This window comes from Lathyrus oleraceus, chromosome 7 (assembly GCF_024323335.1).
Source record: "Lathyrus oleraceus cultivar Zhongwan6 chromosome 7, CAAS_Psat_ZW6_1.0, whole genome shotgun sequence".
Taxonomy (NCBI): Eukaryota; Viridiplantae; Streptophyta; class Magnoliopsida; order Fabales; family Fabaceae; genus Lathyrus; species Lathyrus oleraceus.
The window spans coordinates 331,665,195-331,684,488 of record NC_066585.1 but is presented as its reverse complement, the minus strand read 5'-3'; the positions used below and the strand labels follow the sequence as shown (position 1 = coordinate 331,684,488).

Below are 19,294 nucleotides of genomic sequence, written 5' to 3'. Positions count from 1 at the left end.
TCCGCCTTGCCCCGCCGCTAGCGCCTCCGTCTGCAATTGATGAGGTGGCCTAGGGTTTTGTCCCATTCAGATGCTTGCGTGTGCACTTCGTGGCACAACGATTGGTTCTCCTTCTTTTGACCAGTCCACATGGCCTTGACCTGCTGACTGTAGCGCCACATCAATTAATGATGCTGTGCATTTTGATGGTGCCTTGAGCGCTGCGTTTTGGCCATGCACGGTTCGATTCCAGCCTGAGCCATTTTTCAAATTGCTTCACATTTATTTTTTCCCTCCAATTTCATTATGTACATGATCATTTTTATTTCATATTTTTTATCCAACTTCGAAAATTCATATCAAATTGAAAAATCATCCAATTAATTCCAGGTTTTTTGCTACTTGATCCTTGAAATGTCTAGAATTTTAGGGTGTTGATTTTATGACTTTGCCATTTCTGGAATTTGAATTGTGATTGGTTGATTGATCATGTATGCTTTTGTGACATTGTCTCATTCTTTCTATCATGAAATGCTTGATATTGATCCAAATGCCATGAAATTTTGCATGATGATTCTTAACATGATGATGGATTTGTGTGATTTTATTTGGTTTTTTGCTATTTTCTTCACTGTTTGGGACACATGTACTTTAGGTGTGACAATTTGTGTCACACATGTGGATGTCTAGCTTGTGCATTTTTATTTCCATGTCAAATAAGCTTTTGTGTTTATGATTTTTGGCATGATGATTGTGCTTGATGTGTGGTATGCTCATAAAAATTTCCAGAATTGTTTGACTCATTTCTGTTTTGATATGGAATTTTGATTCTTATTGTCCATTTGAATGCTTTGAAATTTTCTTTGCCATAGCTTGCTCATGAATTGACTTTGCTTGATGATTTTGATTTGGTCCTTTTTAGGACATATTCATGATTGTTTAAATGAGCTTTGTGTTGAATATTGGTTGTTGTTTTGGCTTTTTGATTCACTTTTGACCCTAGGCTTTGCCCTAGGGGTTTGAACTCACAATTTGAGCTTTGAATTTCAGGATCAAGCATTCATCTCCATGGTTGATGTTGCTTCCTCATTTGAGCTTTGCTATTTGCATTGTTTACTAACCTTTGGTTATTTTGTAGGTTCTTTGGTATTGAATCACTTGTGTGTTTGCATTCTATGGCTTACTTGTTGTACATATTGGGGTTGTCTGACTGTTGTTAACTGTTGTTTGTTTTGTCTGAACATAGTACTGATTGTTTAGCTTTTCTCACAGGTACTTTAGCCACTTTAACTCATTATTTGAGTTGCTTTGCTTTGCTTGTGGTTGGCATACCACTTAGGTAACTTCCTTAACTTCATGTAGTCTGGAAGACCTGTCATGTTATTTTGGCAGGCACCTGTCTGAAGCCCTCCTTAAGAGGCAATGCTTGTGCTTGTATATCTTTGTGCCTTGTTCATGTAAAGACCTCCTAAGTGAAGAGGCATTGGCAGATAGAAGGGATGTGCAATCCATCCCCTGCTATTCAGTTGAGTCTTTCATCTTGCTCGCACTACATGCTGACGCATTTGAATAAACACCCAAGATCCTTGTATATAGCGTCAGTCATGTGGAGTAGAGTCCCACATTCTGGACTCCCACACCTCCATTGATTCAAGCTCACCCAGGCCCGGGTTAAGAGCTATGAGGTCTTACCCTCATTACTTTTTCATCTTCTTCACCCTAACTCTCAATGTTAGGGTTAAGAGCTCAAAACACCCGTAACAGAACCGGCTTGTTTGTCGAGGTTGATTTGACCCCCTTGACTAAAGCCTAGCCTTGTATGAGCCACTTGTTTGCATATAGTGTGTGTGCTTGCTCTCCTGTGCTTGTATTTGCGTACTTGATGTTTATCTGCTGTTTCAACTTGTTTCCTGTGCGAGTTAGGTTTTGTTTAGATACCTCAACCTAGGACTATTGTGGATTTCATGACAACTATTAGGCTCGAGTCAGTCTCCCTTTTAGTTGTTATTCCCCGGTCTCTGGTTAGGAGAAAGTTTCTCCCCTGTTAAGGGGAACTACGTCGCCCTGATCCTCATACCAGATGAGGTACGTAGGCAGGAGATCATGCGAGATCTCTCCGGGCAACCTTTTCTTTTTTGTGTGTGTTTGCTTGACAGCTATTAGGCTCGAGTTCCAGACTCCCAATTAGCTTGTCTGTTTGGTAACCTTTTTGTGTGTGTTAGGAGTTGGATGTAAGACCAGCGATTGGCATTCCGTTGCCTATTTGTTGTGTGCTTGGAGTCTGATGTAAGTCCAGCGATTGGCATTTGGTTTCCTGTTCGGGTGTGCTTGGAGTCTGATGTAAGTCCAGCGATTGGCATTCGGTTTCCTTTGCGTGTTTGTTGTGTGTGGAGTCTGATGTAAGTCCAACAATTGGCATCCGGTTTCCTTGTTTGTATTTGTTGTTTGGAGTCGGACATAAGTCCATTGATTGGCATCCCATTTCCATTTGCGAGTTTCTTTTGACATCTCAGCGTCTTTGCGTGTGTTTTGTTTCGGCGTGCGTTAGCCGAACTACGGGAGCTCTGATTCTCATTCCAGATGAGATACGTAGGCATAGGATGCGATATCCTAGCGAGCCCGTTTCCCATTTCCCCGAACTACGTCGACTCTGATGTTTGTTTCTGACAAACTACGTAGGCCCAGGATGCGATATCCTGCCGAGTCACCTTCCTCCGTCTTCCTCCATCTGTGTTTGATTCCAGTGTGTGTGCATTATTTTTGAGCAGTTATTCAGCAACCTTATTCTATTCTTTTGAGCGTGGATCCCGTCGAGTACGACGGACGTGAGGGGTGCTAATACCTTCCCCTTGCGTAACCGACTCCCGATCCTTGCAATCTCCGGTCGTAAGACCATTTCCTTTCCAGGTTTACTTCGAGCGTTTCCTTTCCCTCCTTCGGGATAAATAACGCACGGTGGCGGCTCTGTTTGTGTGTCTTTTCCCGCCGGTTGTTTTTCGCGTTGCGACAACGCACACACGCACACGCACATACACACACACACAAAAATACTTATAATAATTTCATCTTTTAATAAAATCAATTAGATGATGACACTTTTTCATATTGATTATGAGACTTTTTCTAACCATCTAATCGATTAGATATTTTTCCTAACCAATTAGATGATGTCTGGTTTAGTCTATTATCAATTTGGATTGTATCTTAATAATTGGTAATAACTCTATATAAAAACCTTTCATTTGTGTCCATAGCAATTGATTATTTAGGTATATGTTAGCCTGCAATTTCTAGTTGTTAAAAAGTAAACAAAGAATGGTAATGGCTACTTTGAAAATACTTAGTGTCAAAGTTTAAACTGAAGGCTTCGAAACGTTGATTGTGTCGACCTAGTGGTTTGACTAAGCTGTAAGTGGAGTTGAGACCAAGAAAGGTTTGGAAGAGTCTCAAGAGCAGATCCAAAATATTAGGATCACTCTCTCTTCCAAACATGTTCGGAATCTTGAAAGAGTCACATGGAAGCTCTTTGACACAATGCAAAAGTCGACACTTAGTAAGTGTTAAGGACTTAAGATATTTTCAAAGTAAAAAGGCTATGTGATGTGGATATGTCTCCGTTCTCGACAAGGGAAGATAAGGCGTTCATAATGGTTATCAATGTAGTTATCACCATATTTTTTTTGGTTTTCAGCAGTTTCTCTTTGAAGATGCGTGGAAGCAAGTTAGAGTAAAGCATCCCCATGTAATAGGACACGCGTCGAAGATGTAACTAACGATTTTTGTCCATGATTATTTTAATACTATTATATAAAGTAGGCTCAGACCATAAATTAGGGGTCACAAAATTCTCATTCATTCTCTATAAAACTAGAGTACACAAGTCATCGAGCGAAATAGTTTGTGAGAAATGTGAATCTGCGTCCACTCTTTAAATTTGCTGCAATTATTTTGTATTTCAAGCATTTACAATTAATGTCATTTACTTCATTTGATTTGTTTATTTATTTTTATCTTTATCCAAAGTTTATTGTTTATATCCAGTTGGTTTATTGTTCAATCGTTTTAAATCCAGATCACTCATTTTTCATTGTATCTTTTCTTTACACAAATTGTCTTTGAGATTTTTTGAGTTAATCTTTTAAGTGAACTAAACTCGTTATTGTATACTAAAAATACCAGTAAACAAATTGGCACGCCTGATGGGACCCTTTTGTGTAGAAAAGTTATTTTTTTTTGCAGAAAAGTTGTGTGTTTTTTGTCTATTTTTGTTCTTCGTTCATGAAATCGTTTCGGTTGTCAAGTGTGTATGTGTATGAGGAGTGGAAAAACTCTTCCTAAAAATGCACATCCATCATCTATAAACCTTCCCCCTCCCAGAACAATGCTCCCAACTCAGGAGAGCAACCAGTGAGATCGACAGTTGGAGAAATGCCTATTGTTATTACTCAAATAACAATGTTGATTGTATCACCATAAATAGCTATATCCTTACTAGAAGTAACGATAATAATTAATACCCCTAGAGCTACGCAAAATATGATAGGAGACGAAAGGCCTCGTTTTCCCTTGAGTTTCACATTACTTCTAAGTGCTAGAGAGTATCCTTACGACATGCCAAGTGCTATTATGACAACCCTACACTCTAGTGTATCTACGTATACAAATAATGTAATGGATATTGCATCCCCTACTAACCCATACTTAGCATCAGGTCCTGTCAAATGGAACAACATACATGAGGTTTAGGATATATTCCTCCAGGTATGCCACCCTTAACCAATAATTCTCTCTAGTTTGTAAGATAGCAAATGGATAAGAGTAATCACAAAATGGTTAACATACTTACGCACTAAATAGGTATAGTTTTCAATCCTCTAATTAAAAATATTAATCACAGTTACCAGCAATTGACACAACAAATGGGTAGAATTGCTGACTTCTTTGGCGCTCCTCAAGCGCCTATTTAACAAGTTCCTAATAACCAGACACCACAACAAGCAATACGAGTTGAAACACCCATACCCATGGTAGTCGAAGGTAATGCATGCCAAAATGGCCCTGAGGTAGTGTTGGTGCTTAGAAGCCAATATGCTGACCAAGTAGTTAGAAATGTCCAGTAAAACAATTTTATGGGGGAAAACAATATAACTAATGTGGTTGAACATATTTTAGCCCAAAATGGCCTAAATGTCGGTCTCCATAGGCTAAAATTTATCTCTGCATTATTTGATTATATATTGCAGACTGACTTATCAGGGGTTGGTAAATCCCTAAGTTCACTAAGTTTGCAGGGGATACTAATGACTCTAATGTTGAACATGTGGCACAGTATCAGTCAGAGGCAGGAGATATAGCCAATAACAAGAATTTGAAGATGAAAATTTTCCAAAATTCCTTGACTAAAAATGCTTCCACATGGTTTACCACCTTACCCCCACATTATGTATGAAGTTGAAACCAATTGGAAAGAGTATTCCATGAACAATTTTACATGGGTCAGTCGAAGATTAACCTCAAAGAGTTAGCTAGTGTGAGGCAAAAGTTGGATGAATCAATAGACGACTACCTCAACAGGTTTAGGATAATGAAGGCAAGGTGCTTCACACAAGTTCCTGGACATGAATTAGTAGAATTGGTCAAAGGGGTCTGGACTACTCCATTAGGAAGAAGTTAGGAACCCAATATTTAAGAGACATGGCCCAACTAGCAGATAGAGTTCGACAATCCAAACACCTGAAAGTTGAAAAGGCTAGGTCAAATAAATACCATAAAAAGGAAAAAGTAGCCTACATAGAAATAGATGAAATTGACCAAATATCCAATGTTTATTGTGTCAAAGAGAGTTAGGTTAATCTAGAAGAGTTAAAGTCAGGGCCACCTTACACCTGTAAGTTGTTAAGACCTTCAAACGGGGAGAACCCTGTCAAGCCTGGAAAAAATGAGAAATATGTTACAAAGACATGCACATTTTATGTGATCAGGTGTGATGAAATATTTGACCTACTATTTGTCGATGGTCAAATCATAGTCCCAAAGGGGTTAAAGACACCACCATTAAAGTAGAGAAAGAAAAAACGTTTTTGCAAATTTCATAACTTCCTAGGTCATAAAACCTCATAATGTATTCTTTTCAGGGATCTGGTCCAGAATGCTCTCAAGGAAGGAATGTTAAAATTTAATAAGCCAAAGCCTCAGGAAGAAGAAAATTCATACTCCAAGGTTGAAGAGGCCCTCTATGTTGAATCTGTCGATGTAATGATGGTTAACATTATGGATTACAGAAACATAGAGGTGGTTGTAGTCAGTTCACTAGACTACACAGAGTAGGTGAAAATGGTGTATCCAAAAGCAGAGGAATGGTTGATTTATTTCCTCAATAGGTGCAAGTTGAAAGATTCAGAAGTAATTTTTTTTCTGCGTTGCAGTGTGGTCTTTGATAAGGAGGCTGCGAAAGGTTTTGGGAAATATAGGCCACGAAATTCTGGAAAGACCGACAAGAAAGATAACTTCATTTTCAATAAAAGAGGTATTCCCTATAGAACGCCTCAGGGTAGAACTTATATACTTTCTGCAAATATCCACATCAGAGAATGGGTAGAACTTATGTACCATTTGCAAACGTCCTTGTAACCGAGTCCATTTAGTTGAATCTTCCTCCAAGAGAGGATTTTGATCTTGTTCTCTATCCCTTTTTGTGTTAGCAGGAGGAATGGATTTTGGTCCCCATGGCGACATCACCAGAAGAAGACTGGCCAGGTTCTAAAGTAATCATAAAAGCCCCGATGATGGCAGGTACAATATGACATACCTGAGGAAGAGTGAGAACCTGTGTCAAAGGAGAGACATTACCACCCTGAGCCTCAAACTCTTTGGAAATAACATAAACCTTCTATAAAGCATCCATTTTCTGAAAATATCAAATACCCATGTTTAAAAAAAATTAGTATGACTACATCCTCACCAAAAAATTATTTCCTTTCCAAACTATTAATAGCTCCCACAATAGCGCAAATATAAAATGGGTCGTTTCCTTTGCAAATAAGAATTCAATTACGCAAGGCCAAGCCTCTCCTCATAACCAAGACGCAAATAAAGAGTCTCCAAATCTCTCGTCATCATAACCTCTTAAGGGGTAAGAGACTCCAGTTGGACGACATATGAATGAGATTTATAGTGGAAATAGACTTAGGCCCAATATTTTGGGAACATATCCGAGCAATAAAAAGAAGACTTGGTAGGAACACGAAAGGGCATGGAATGGGCTTCTAAATTACAAGTCTTATTCAGAACGAAACTCACCCATAAATTGCCTCAGCTCTCGGAAAAAGGTTTGGACAATAGACCATTTTTGTGTAGCACAATGATCCATTAATCCCTAATATTATACCTAGAGGTATGTATTATAGCAAAGAGATGGAAGAATAACTGAAAGTAGGGTTTCTAATATTGATATTTGGCCTATAATTGGAACACCTTTATGAAATCCTAAGCACCGGGATGAAACTATGAGGGGGTAACCTTCAGAAATTTCAAATCCTCTACCTTGAACTCAGACAAAGGAAATCATAGATTTTTCTGGGTGAACAAACACTCATAAAAAGGAATATAGAACTCCTCAAAAGTGATACATATACTTTTGCCAAATTTATAATAAAGACCGACCAGTCAGTGGGATGGTTGATCACAAAGTTAGTCACACTTATGACCGCCAAATCACTACGAATAGAAAGAGTTCCCGATATCTCTAAGTCCACACAACTATATTTGTTCACATCATCCATATCCAATAAAGTGACTAATTTCAAAGGTATATCTCCAACTTGGAAGATTTCGAAGGGATTAAGCCAACTGACACCATCTGGTGAAGCTACACGCTCCAGGTGATCGTTGACTTCATCATCACTCGGATCCCGACCAAAAGCATCACGATAAGTCTTTATGAAATTTCAGCCTTCCTCCTTATTCAAAATAGTGACCTCCATCTCTAGAGTAAGAAAATCGAGAAAAGATAAAGCTTCTGGAACTGCGAATAATGTAAGCATGATGCTAATTGTGTGATCATATTCCGCTTCATCATCAGAAAAAGAGAATAAATAAGTGAATTAAGTATCCCCCCTCAAACGCTAGTTCGTTTACACACTATAATTAAGTGAATAAATAAAAATAAACCCTTAACTGACTTTATACGTATGCGATGATTATCTATACTCCATTTCCTTTGTATGACTATTTTGAATGAAATGGGAGAGAAAATCAGGTGCCAAGACATGAGTACAAAGACACAGTTAAGTTGACAACAAAGGAATGAGACTTTAGTTTGTATTTTATGCAATTTGTGTTCTTATAATATATTTTGAGTCTGCTAGTACTGGGAGAATATGTATTTAACCTATCGGTATTCTCATTTTCATAAGTTTTCACATGATGATATGCTTATACGAATTCTTTCAATGTAGGCAAGTTGCTTGAGGCCAAACAACGATTTAAGTTTGGGGGTGTTTGATAACATGTTTTTACCTTGTTTTCTTTCCATTTTGTCGCGTGTTTTCTCGCTTTATTTCCCTTTTGTGTGCCTTGGTGTTTTGTTTATGTTTTTAGGTTGTTATGAATGTTTAGGATTAAATAGGAGTGAAAATGATCAACAATCGCGCAAAAAGGAACTCCTCTGGTACAAAATTCACGAAACCAACATGGTTGGGACGTGTCACTTGATACTGGCCGTGTTGGCACATAGCATCTCCACATACATGTGACTAGAGAGAAATACGGTTGGTTTGTGCTGTCTGAAATGGGTCGTGTTGCTTAACTAGACCCCTTACTGCAAAACACACCTCTGTTAGGCTCAATTCCAGCTGTGAATTTTTGGTTTTTTGTTACGGTTTCAGACCCTTGGTGATTTCCAACTATTCCAAAATAATGCTTAATGCTCTTTAATGTCCATTTATACGAATTTAGTGCCTTGAAATGTAATCATTTGCTATAAGTAGGCCTAAGATCATTGGAGACAAAGGACCTTGACACACTTTACATTATCTCGGTGGCCCTAGTTTATATTTTCTCTACAAGTTACTTTCCAGTTCTAAGCTATTGTATTTTCTACAAGTTTATTTCCCATTTGATTTGATGTGCTTTATCTCCATTGGAGCTTTATTCTAATTTAAGTATTTTATCTTCAATAAGGTTTTATCTCTTTCCATTTTTATTGTTATTATCTTATACTATTAATCATGCATGTTATTGTAATGTTTATTTTATCATTATTGCATCTCACAATGAGTGAGTAGTCCATTAGGTACTAAGGGTCATGAGACTTGTCTCATGAAATATCTTATTGGAATCCAAAATTGTTCGATTACAAGAAATATATAAACATGTTATTTTAGAGTCGGAGTATTTAAAAAAATATCATTTACGAAAGTAAAGGTAACTCAGATATCAATAATACACTAAAAGGATATAATTCGGTATCAAATAGCAGATTTCTAGACAACTGAGTACGAGACGACGAAAGTGTCTCAGACTCAGTTGAGAAAGTCTTATCTTTATAGTTGTGCAAAAATTGACCTCTGGTGAATAAGTAAGGCTAACAAAAACAGATGAATTCTTCATCTTAGACAAGACAACACACTAATGAAAGTAGGTGTTGTCCAATTTTATTTATTTTCTATAACTTTGTCAAATTTCTTGTAATAATATCAGAGGATCCATTGGATATGTATAGACAAATATCATGTAGCCTAATGTCTTGTTTATCATTATAGTTATTTATTTATCAATTTTATTCTTAAAAATTGAAAGCACTTAAATACTCGGTCTTTCTAGCTTTATATCGATGTGATAGAATTTGGTAATAATATATTTGGTCTCTAAGATTAAACAACCTAATATACTACTTTACATTATCGTACACTTGCGGTGTGTTAGGTATCAAAGGATCGTTTCCTCTGTAAATTTTCACTTCGGTAAGGCCAAACCCCTCCTCATAACCAGTACCCCATTAAAGAGTCTCCAAATTTGTTTTCATCATAACCTATCCATGAGTAAGAGAATCCAGTTGGACGATATAAGAATGAGGTTTATGGGGGAAATAGACCCAAGCTCGATATTTTGGGAACCTGTCAGAGAAAGAACAAGAATACCTGGTAAGAACACGAAAGTGAGTGGAATGGGTTTCTAAAGTACATGGCTTCACCACCACAAAGTGCCCTCATAAATTGCCTCAACTCTCAGAAAAAAGGATGGACAAAAGAACATTTTAGTGTAGCACAATGAGTTCTTAATCTAAGATATTATACCTAGAGGTATGTATTATAGAAAAGAGGTGGAAGAACAGTCAAAAGGAGAGTTTCCAAGATCGATATTTGGCCCATAATTGAAACACCTCCATGAAACCCCAAGCACTAGGATGAAGTTGTGAGGGGGAACCTTCAGAAATTTCAAAACCTCTAGCTTTAAATTAGACAAAGGCAACCAGAGATTTTTCCTGGTGAAGAGACACTCATAAAAAAGAATGGAGTCGTCCTCAAAAGTGTTACATATCCTTTTGCAGGCTTCTACAAGAAGGACCTGAAGGAGAAGAGCGATCCAAAATGCAGCAGAATTTAAAAAAATTCTCCTTTAGTGATCCTTACGAATGGGCATGATCAGTGATAGAACCGTTACCTCTTGTGGCGATTGAAACCTTTGATGTAGATTGCTTTTTAACAAAAAATTAAGTTTAAAAGAGGCACAAAAGACCTAAAAAAGGTTTGAATGAGTGTTAATTCTTTTTGTCTTTTGAAATTTTAAGTCAATATGATTAGATTCATTTACAAGTTTGATTTAAGAAAAGGGTTTAAAAATGCAATGGCATAAAGCCAAAGTTTCTAGTTTGCAAAATAGTCTAAATTTAGAAATCACAAGCAAAGAAGATTTTGAAAGGGGGAAGAGATTTGAAATTTAAGAAATGGGATGAGATGAAGAGACTAATCCTAAGCATAAAATTAAAAGTTGAGAGTTGAAAAGATCTTACCAATGGGATGCAATCCAATAGACAAGAATGTCATATAGAAACCCAATTTTCCTTTGGACTTTAAATCAAGCAATATCGATAAGCAAATAGCAAAATGAAGAGCAAGACATCAAATAAAGATAGCCACATCCAAGCTAGCAACTTCATAGTCTTCTTCATAATCTTCCCATGTATCAGATGACATACTCCTTGAATGGCTCAGAATAAGGCATTAGACACAGGTTCAAAGTAACAATTTACATCAAGACCATGTAGTAGATAAGCTCAAATGAATCCCAATACTTGCATCAGATGAAAGCTTAATTCTCAAGAACTTGGTTTCATAAGTGTTGACATTGGCCAAGTCCTTTTGCATAGGGAATGTTGCCTAATTCTAAGTCCAAAGCTCATATCAAATCCAACAGTCCACATAAACATTTTTTAGGTTTTTTGTTGTTTATTAGGTATTTTAAGGTCCTAAGACCACAAACACAAACAAGATACACAAACAAATATATACAATCACAATATATGGCTCAAGTGAGCAAAATGAAAATGGCATAAACATAAACAAGTTAAATGATATATAAAATGACAAATGAAATGGTAAATGGCTTGAATTTAAATTGCATAAAGTAAATGACTTGAAAATAAAAGCAAGATTAATAGAAGTTAGTCAAATGTTAGTTGAATAAATGTTAGTGGTGTTTGCTTTTCAATTGATTAAGTCATTCTTTGGAGAACACTCAACCCTCTATTCACAAGCATGGATCCTTGAACCAAGACATCTTCCAAAGGAAGGAAGAAAGGCCAAGGTTCCACACAATACCATGAAAGGGGGGAGACTTACAATCTCACTTACTAGAATGCTATGCTCTTGGGTCAAAATTTAGCGCTATGTTAAGCAATTGTAATTGGACCTTTGTAGATGTCACAACTATCTGAGGCGGGGCAATAGAAATTTTGGTGTTAATACATGTTAGAGATATGGTATAATGAACCATACTCCTAAAACATACCACACACAAAAATAAAAAGATCAAAGGATGGATCTAATCTCATCCATACTTGTATTGGTTCATCTAACACAAAGTTATTGATGAACCAATTAGCCTTAGGATATTGAGACTTCATTGGTAAATGAGAGGAATGGGATAGAATGGGATTGAAGATGTAGAGGGAGGGGAAATGAGACAAACACAAATTGGTCATGGGAGGAATTTTATCAAATTAAAATCATTCATTTATTTTGGGAGATGAAATGTACATTTCATCAATCCCCTAAATCCAATTATTTTAATCCAACAAAAGTCAAATAAATCTTGATCAAGGCCCAAACATATAGTCAAACTTCACAAGTCAATAAAAATTGCTCAACCTAATTTCTACACAATTAACCAATTAAAAATCAAATTAAAATGCATTTAAATTAAATTATGTTTGATCAAAAACCTAAAACCACTTCAAAACAACGAATAAATGGTCAAGATATTTATCATAGGTCAAACAAGGTCAAAGGACCTTGGACAAAAAAATTCATAATTTTTGAAAAGTCAGAAGTATTTTTAAACAATTAAAAATATGCACAAAAACACTTAATTCATGAAAAATATCAAAATTAATCCAAAAAATAATTTTAATTCAGAAAATGAAAATGGAAAATATTTGAATTTTTTTGGTGAAAGTCCCATATTTTTTGAATTAAAAATGAAATTAATATGAATTAATTAAAAATAATGGATTGAAAATGAAATATTCAGAAATTCAAAAAAAGGAGAGTCATTTGATCTCTCTCATTAAGTAAGGTGGCAGATCAGATTGATGGAAACACGCGTACCACATGCGCTTCAGTCAACTGTCCCACACACGTGGTAATCAAAAGCAACACACAAGATCAAAACAATTCAGTTGGATCCTATGGCTGAGATGGATGACAATACATCACCGGAGCTAGGGCTCTGGTCTTCTTCTCTGGTGGACCTCACCGGACTGGTCCACCATCAACCTTCACCAAAATGAAAAACAAAGACATGGATTTAAAGAAAAAATGCTCAGGAGCTCGAATCTGGCCTCAATTTTGTCCAATTCCAAGTATATAAAAAAATACAGGGATTTGAATTTTGAGGATCATGAACTGAGTTGCTTCAATTTTGACCTCAAAGCAACTCAATCTTCTTGCCTACATTGATAGGACTTCAGATAACCAAAAATCAACAAGAATGGTGGAGAATTGAGACAGAATCGAAGAGATGAAAATTCTGAAAATTCACCTTCAATGGAGCTTCAGATTGGAATGATCTTGCTTTCAATTATGCTTTGCCTTGCTTCAGATGCTTGATGGAAGTGAAATGGATCAAGGAAAGGGATGGACTCTTGGAGTTTCAATCTCAAAACAGATGGAGAATTGAAACTCGATTTTTAAAGAAAATCCTCAAGTTTATCCTTCAATGGTGAGTTTTTATGGTTACAAGTTCAAAGCTTGGGCATGAGGTCCTTAATTCTGAGCAATGAGGGTCTTATGAATAGGCCATGGGATTTATTTTCACACACTTCCAATTTTGGCAAAATTTGAAATTCTCCCTTGCATGGATGCATGGGCGTACACTAGGCCCATGCGATGATGTGATTTGATCCATAATTCAATGTACATCATGCTGAAATCATATTAGAAGTCCATGCAAATGTGTATGAAAAATGGAAGTTGAAATTATTCAAATGGTCCTTTAACTTACCCCCATGCGCAAGTCCCTCATACTTTGGCCAAATTAGATGATTTTAGACTTTTTGGAAAGGTGAGATCAAGGGGAATAACTCTCCTATTGAACACTTTTTCATTTGAAGCTTGGATAATGATGAATTTTGAGGTGGAAGTTTGGGAAATCAAACATATTTGAAAATTTTCTAAGTCCCAAGTCATATGTTCACTTCTTCCATCTTGAATAACGTTTTCTATGGACTTCAAATGAGAAAAGTTCCTTCACCAAAGTTGTAGCTATTTAAAACCTATTCAATTTGGTCACAAATTTGTCCTCATTTGGATTTGTCATAAAGACGTTATGCATTTTAGAAGTTGAGGAAAATCACTTATTCAATGGTATTGGCCAAAAATGACCTATAATGTTTCCTCTTGGCACCTGCATTTTCAAGTTGAATTTCAACTTCCTACAAACATAAAAGTTGAAGTATACATCTTGAATTTTATCATTCAATTTGAATGGCTTTCATCTCATGAAAATTGAGCAAGTTATGGTCTTGGGGAGTTGACCTCCAAACTAGGGTTCAGACAAAATGACCTATAATCTTTCATCATAACAAATGACTTTCCAAGAAAAACTAGCTCTTAACTTCAACATGAAAGTTGTTTGGAATGTCATTTTTAGTAACGTTGCTCTTAGAATCAGTTTCATATGATAAAAATTGTAGGAGATAGGGTCGAGGGAACCCCAGTTTTGACCAATTGACTTTCTCTAGTCAACAACCATGAACCAACTTGCTAGCTTGACATTCTCTTGACTTTTGGGACTCATGGAGGATCATATATACATAATATGATGTAATGTGAAGTATACCTTTAAATATTTGATCAATTGTTGAATAAACTTGTTGAAGAAGTCACACAAGATACCTAGATGAATTGGGGTTTCCAAGGCAAACCAACTCCAAACTCTTGATGATTTCTTGATCAAAATAACATGTGAAGATCATGGGGATCCATGTATGATGCTTAGAGCCAATATAAACCTAATCTTGATTGTGCTCCTTGCATTGAGGGTCTCAAACCCTAGATATGAGCTTTATAGAGCATAGGTGAGCATACACACTACCTACAAAAGCAACAAATTATACATTGACATATTTTTGGTATTTTGGTTAGTATATAAAGAAAAATGAAGTATGATACAATAAAATGTGCTTGATGATCTCTCCCAATGCAAACCCAATGAATTAGGGGTAAGGAGGATGCCAAGGTGTGATCCCAATGCTAATGCATATGATGAGATAGCATGAGGGATCTTAGGGTCAAAATTGGGGTCTTAGAGTTGCCCCTATTTAAGGACGTTATAGCTGAGGAGATGAAGGTTAAAATCTTCGTATCGACTCAGTAGAATGCACTTAAATAACAATAATAGAAACAAATTTTGGTCCCTAAGAGACCTCATGATGCATATGATATGAAATGTTTAAAATTAATCTTTGTGGGGAATATGTTGCCACAAAGGAAAAGAATCTAGAGAGACTGAAAGTCCGCAGGAGCATAATGCATTCCATAAGGAAAACTCATTGGGGAGACAGAGACTCTGAGAGATAAAAAGTTGTGTGTAGGCTAGAATACGACTTAAATCTGCTGGGGGGACACAAGGGAATTCCATGAAAATAAACCAATGGAAAGACTCAGTCGGGGATAAAGGGGAAAATCTACAGGGGAAACACGTATATCAGAACAAAGCTGAAATGCCTGAACCAAACAGGAAACGGAGATTTCACTGAGGAAATACGCACTCGAACTCAACTGGGTAAGAAAAGATCTTTGACACAGGAGTAACAGACGTATATTACCCACTACCAGTTACTGGGTAAGGAGATAACATAATCTGACATAGAGGACATTCGTTACCGGTTAGGGTAAACATATCAAGGATGACTCATTGAGGGCAACAGAAGGTATATAACCAGTTGGGGAAAAGCCAAATAGGGTTTACAACTACCGGTTACTAGGCAGAAGACCGCAAGAGAATATCTGTCATTGGTTAAAAATGAACATATCAAAGATAAACTCGAAAGGAAGAATATCCGTCATCGGTTAAGATGAACATATCAAGGATAGACTGCCGGGAAAAAGTAGGAATTACATCTATCAGTTACTGGATAAAATACTGAAAAGAGAATATCCGTTACCGGTTAGGATGAACATATCAAGGATAGACTCCGAGGGGAGGAATATGAATTACATTTATCGGTTACTGGATAGAAAACCAAAGAGAGAATATATGTCATCGGTTAAGATGAACATATCAAGGATAGACCTCGCAAAGGGGAAGCAGGATTTACAACTACCGGTTACCGGGTAGAAGACCGCAAAGAGGAGGAAACCCGTCATCGGTTAGGATGAACATATAAAGGATTAGCCCTCTGGGGAATGAAATAGTGATTACAACTACCTTTTTACTGGGTAGAATACCAAAACGAGAATATTCGTCATCGGTTAAGATGAACATATCAAGGATAGACTCAAAAGGGAAAGAATATTCGTCATCGGTTGAGATGAACATATCAAGGATAAACTTTCTGGGAAACGTGAAAACGGATCCGCTGGGGAGAATAAAGGAAGTAGGTTATTTTTATCGGGTATTGGGCAAAAGTAAAGTACTCACAAATCGAGAAGAATATTACCATTTGCTGGGTAACAAGCTCTCGGGGGATCAAGGTATCTATCTAGGCAAGAACTAGAAAGAGAAAGTCAATCAAAGACTCAACCCAACGAGGATATAACTCAGGGGGAGTGGTTTCATCCAGATAATCAACTGGGGAGGAAGCTAAAATACTGATCATCCACGAGGAAATAACTCAGTGGGGAATGAGAAAGGTTAAATTATTTCTGCTTAAGGGGGCTGACACTCTACAATCGAAAGAGGATAGACACACCGGATCTGCGTCGGGAAAAAAGGATACCACCATAGCAGAGGATCAGAAAAAGAATGAATCACAAAAATGCAATAATGAAATCTATGAATGTATATGTATATGTATATATGATGATTATGCTGATAGAACAATCACAAGGATACAAATGTCACTGATATGAATCATCGATACAACACTTAGTCAATCTCAACAGGAGGGAAACACCAACTGGAGAAGGAGATGCAAAGGATGAACGTGAATCATTATTCTCAAAGGATCGACCCTGGCTAGGGGAAAGAGGATAAATTTGCTGAGGATCTGCATCATCAACTCTGAGAGGAATTTTAGGTCAACACCATAAGACAACCTTGCAGAGGACCACTCCATAAATAAACGTTCAAAATCACCTCTAAGAGTTTGAAGACGAATCTTTTTCACCTATTCCACTCCCTTGTTGCAAGTTTGAAGTTTGTCACATGCTTCTTTGGTTGTTGTTGCGTTGGAGATCTTCTCAAATATATCTCCATCCACCGATTGATAAATAAGGAAGAGAGCTTTCTTGTCTCTCATTCTTGACCCCTTCAATGTCTCCTTTACACCTTGGCTTAGCGAGACTTCATCTTGCTCCTTGAAGCCTTTCTCAATGATATCCGACACATCTTGAGCTCATAGTAGCGCATTCATCTTGATACTCTAGTTGTCATAGTTGTTCTTTGTGAGCATCGACATTTGGAAAGTGAAACCTCCATTCGCCATTTTTTTGAGGATCTTGAGGCTCTGATGTCACTTTGTTAGAAATAAACCCTTTTTGTGTTTAGGGAAAGTGTGTGGGAATATTAAAGTCTTGAATAGAAACTTGATTGGTAAGAGAATTATTTATGGAAGAGAGAACTTTGTATTTTCGATTGATGCAAAAGTGTAGGATTACATCTCTATTTATAGTACTCTAAGGAGAACTTTATACACACTAATTCTAGAGAGTTCTCAACTCTAGACATTCAAAGAGTATTCTAGAAAATATTACAACCCTAAGAAATATCTAGACACTTCAACTAATACAAGAGTTTTCTAAAAATATCACCCAAAATAAACTAAGTCCAAAATAACTAAGCTCAAAAATCAAATAATAAGGTTAGACACAAATCAAATTTAATACCTCAACATAAATATTCATAATAATCTCCACAATATAAATTATATTTAACAAACCTAAATAAAATAATATATATATATATATATATATATATATATATATATATATATATATATATATATATATATATATATATATAGATATATATATATATATAAAAGTACCCATAATAAAATCAAATTATAATATCTTACCAAATTTTCTATTTAAAAAAAACTTTTAAATTATTAATTAATTTAATAATATAAGAATTATTAAATTAATTTTTTATACTAATTTAACAATTATTAAATTTTCCAATAGATAATAAATAAAATTTCTAATTGACTATTGTGTGCACCACAATCCGTTTGAGTATTATTAAAAAATTAGTAAGATATTTTAAATAATTTTGAAGGATTGAATTTTGAGAATGGATTTCTCTCGGGTCCCATGTTCGAATTATCAAGTGCTAATAATTTTTGTATTTTATCAAATTATAGAGTTTTGTTCTGCATTTAACGGCGGGCCGCGGTGGAATTGATCTTGTTAGTCGATCAGTCGCAACACGGATGACAGGATTTAAAGAAATTAAAAAATTTGAAGAGTAATGGATACTTATTGAGCAAATTAATTATAGTTATATTAGAGGGTAAAAAATCAAAAATTGAAGAAATGAACTAACCATGATATAAATGAGAGAAGCGAGTATGATTGTACGGTAGCGTCCAAGAAAAGAATCAGCGACGAAAGCACCTAAGAGAGGAAGAAGTGAAGCTGTTCCAACCCATACATTTACATTCTTTGCAGCTATTGCAATGCTCTCATTAAGTGGTCCTGTTAGATATGATATCAAGTTTCCTTGAATTCCATAAAATGAAATTCTTTCTGCCACTTCCACACCTATAAACATTACATTTACAAACTCAAAAAACAAATCATGAAGACGAATTTGTATGTTATAGTATGAAAATACCTATGATGAACCAAGCAGATCTCCAATAACCAGATTTGGATCTAACGGCTGCTTCTCCTCTGTAGTTAACAGCACCACCTACAAGATCAGGTTCTAACAAAACGCCATTGGGATTCTCCATTAAACCAATGTCGATTTACTTCTTCTTCTTCATTAAAGATGGGTTGTTTGTGCTTATGTGCTGTATTTGATATGGTTAAATCTGAGCCACAAACACCACTAACTTGCTGTGTCTATCTTTCTTAGGTTATGTGATTGTGTAATAGTGATGTGCTAGTACTTTTTCTTTCATTAAAAAAAGGTTTGGTTTTTTTTTTCTTTAGAGAACAAAGAATGTCAGCAAATATTTTTATGTTAGGTACACAACGCTAAAGACAAGCATTAAAACTGTTTGAATATGAGTCAACATCACTACAATTTAATATTCATAATGAATGCATATCTATGGAAAAAGATGTGAAGTCAATGCTTATTTAACACATTTAAGTGTGTGTTTGGTTTAGTGTATGAAAGATAAAAAATAACAATTTTAGAGATTTAGAATTGATTTAGAAATTATTTTGAGATGTTTTATTATTTTAAAGTATAATTAATT

The 19,294-nt window shown here is 35.9% G+C and overlaps 1 protein-coding gene across 5 annotated transcripts in view; it reads right to left on the bottom strand.

The window, feature by feature from the left end:
• Positions 1-19,048, bottom strand: part of LOC127103777 (protein NRT1/ PTR FAMILY 5.14) — a 69,388-nt gene extending 50,340 nt beyond the window's left edge. For 2 of the 5 annotated variants that reach the window (XM_051041012.1, XM_051041011.1), the window contains exons 1-2: positions 18,700-19,048; positions 18,409-18,626 (exon numbers count right to left, since the gene is read on the bottom strand). In XM_051041012.1, the coding sequence (XP_050896969.1) occupies positions 18,409-18,626; positions 18,700-18,820 (339 nt within the window). In that variant the 5' untranslated portion in view covers positions 18,821-19,048. Of the gene's footprint in view, positions 1-5,887; positions 5,909-18,408; positions 18,627-18,699 lie in introns of those variants that run through there. The other 3 variants (XM_051041010.1, XM_051041009.1, XM_051041013.1) reach the window with 2 other exon arrangements.
• Between the last annotated feature and the right edge of the window lie 246 nt (positions 19,049-19,294).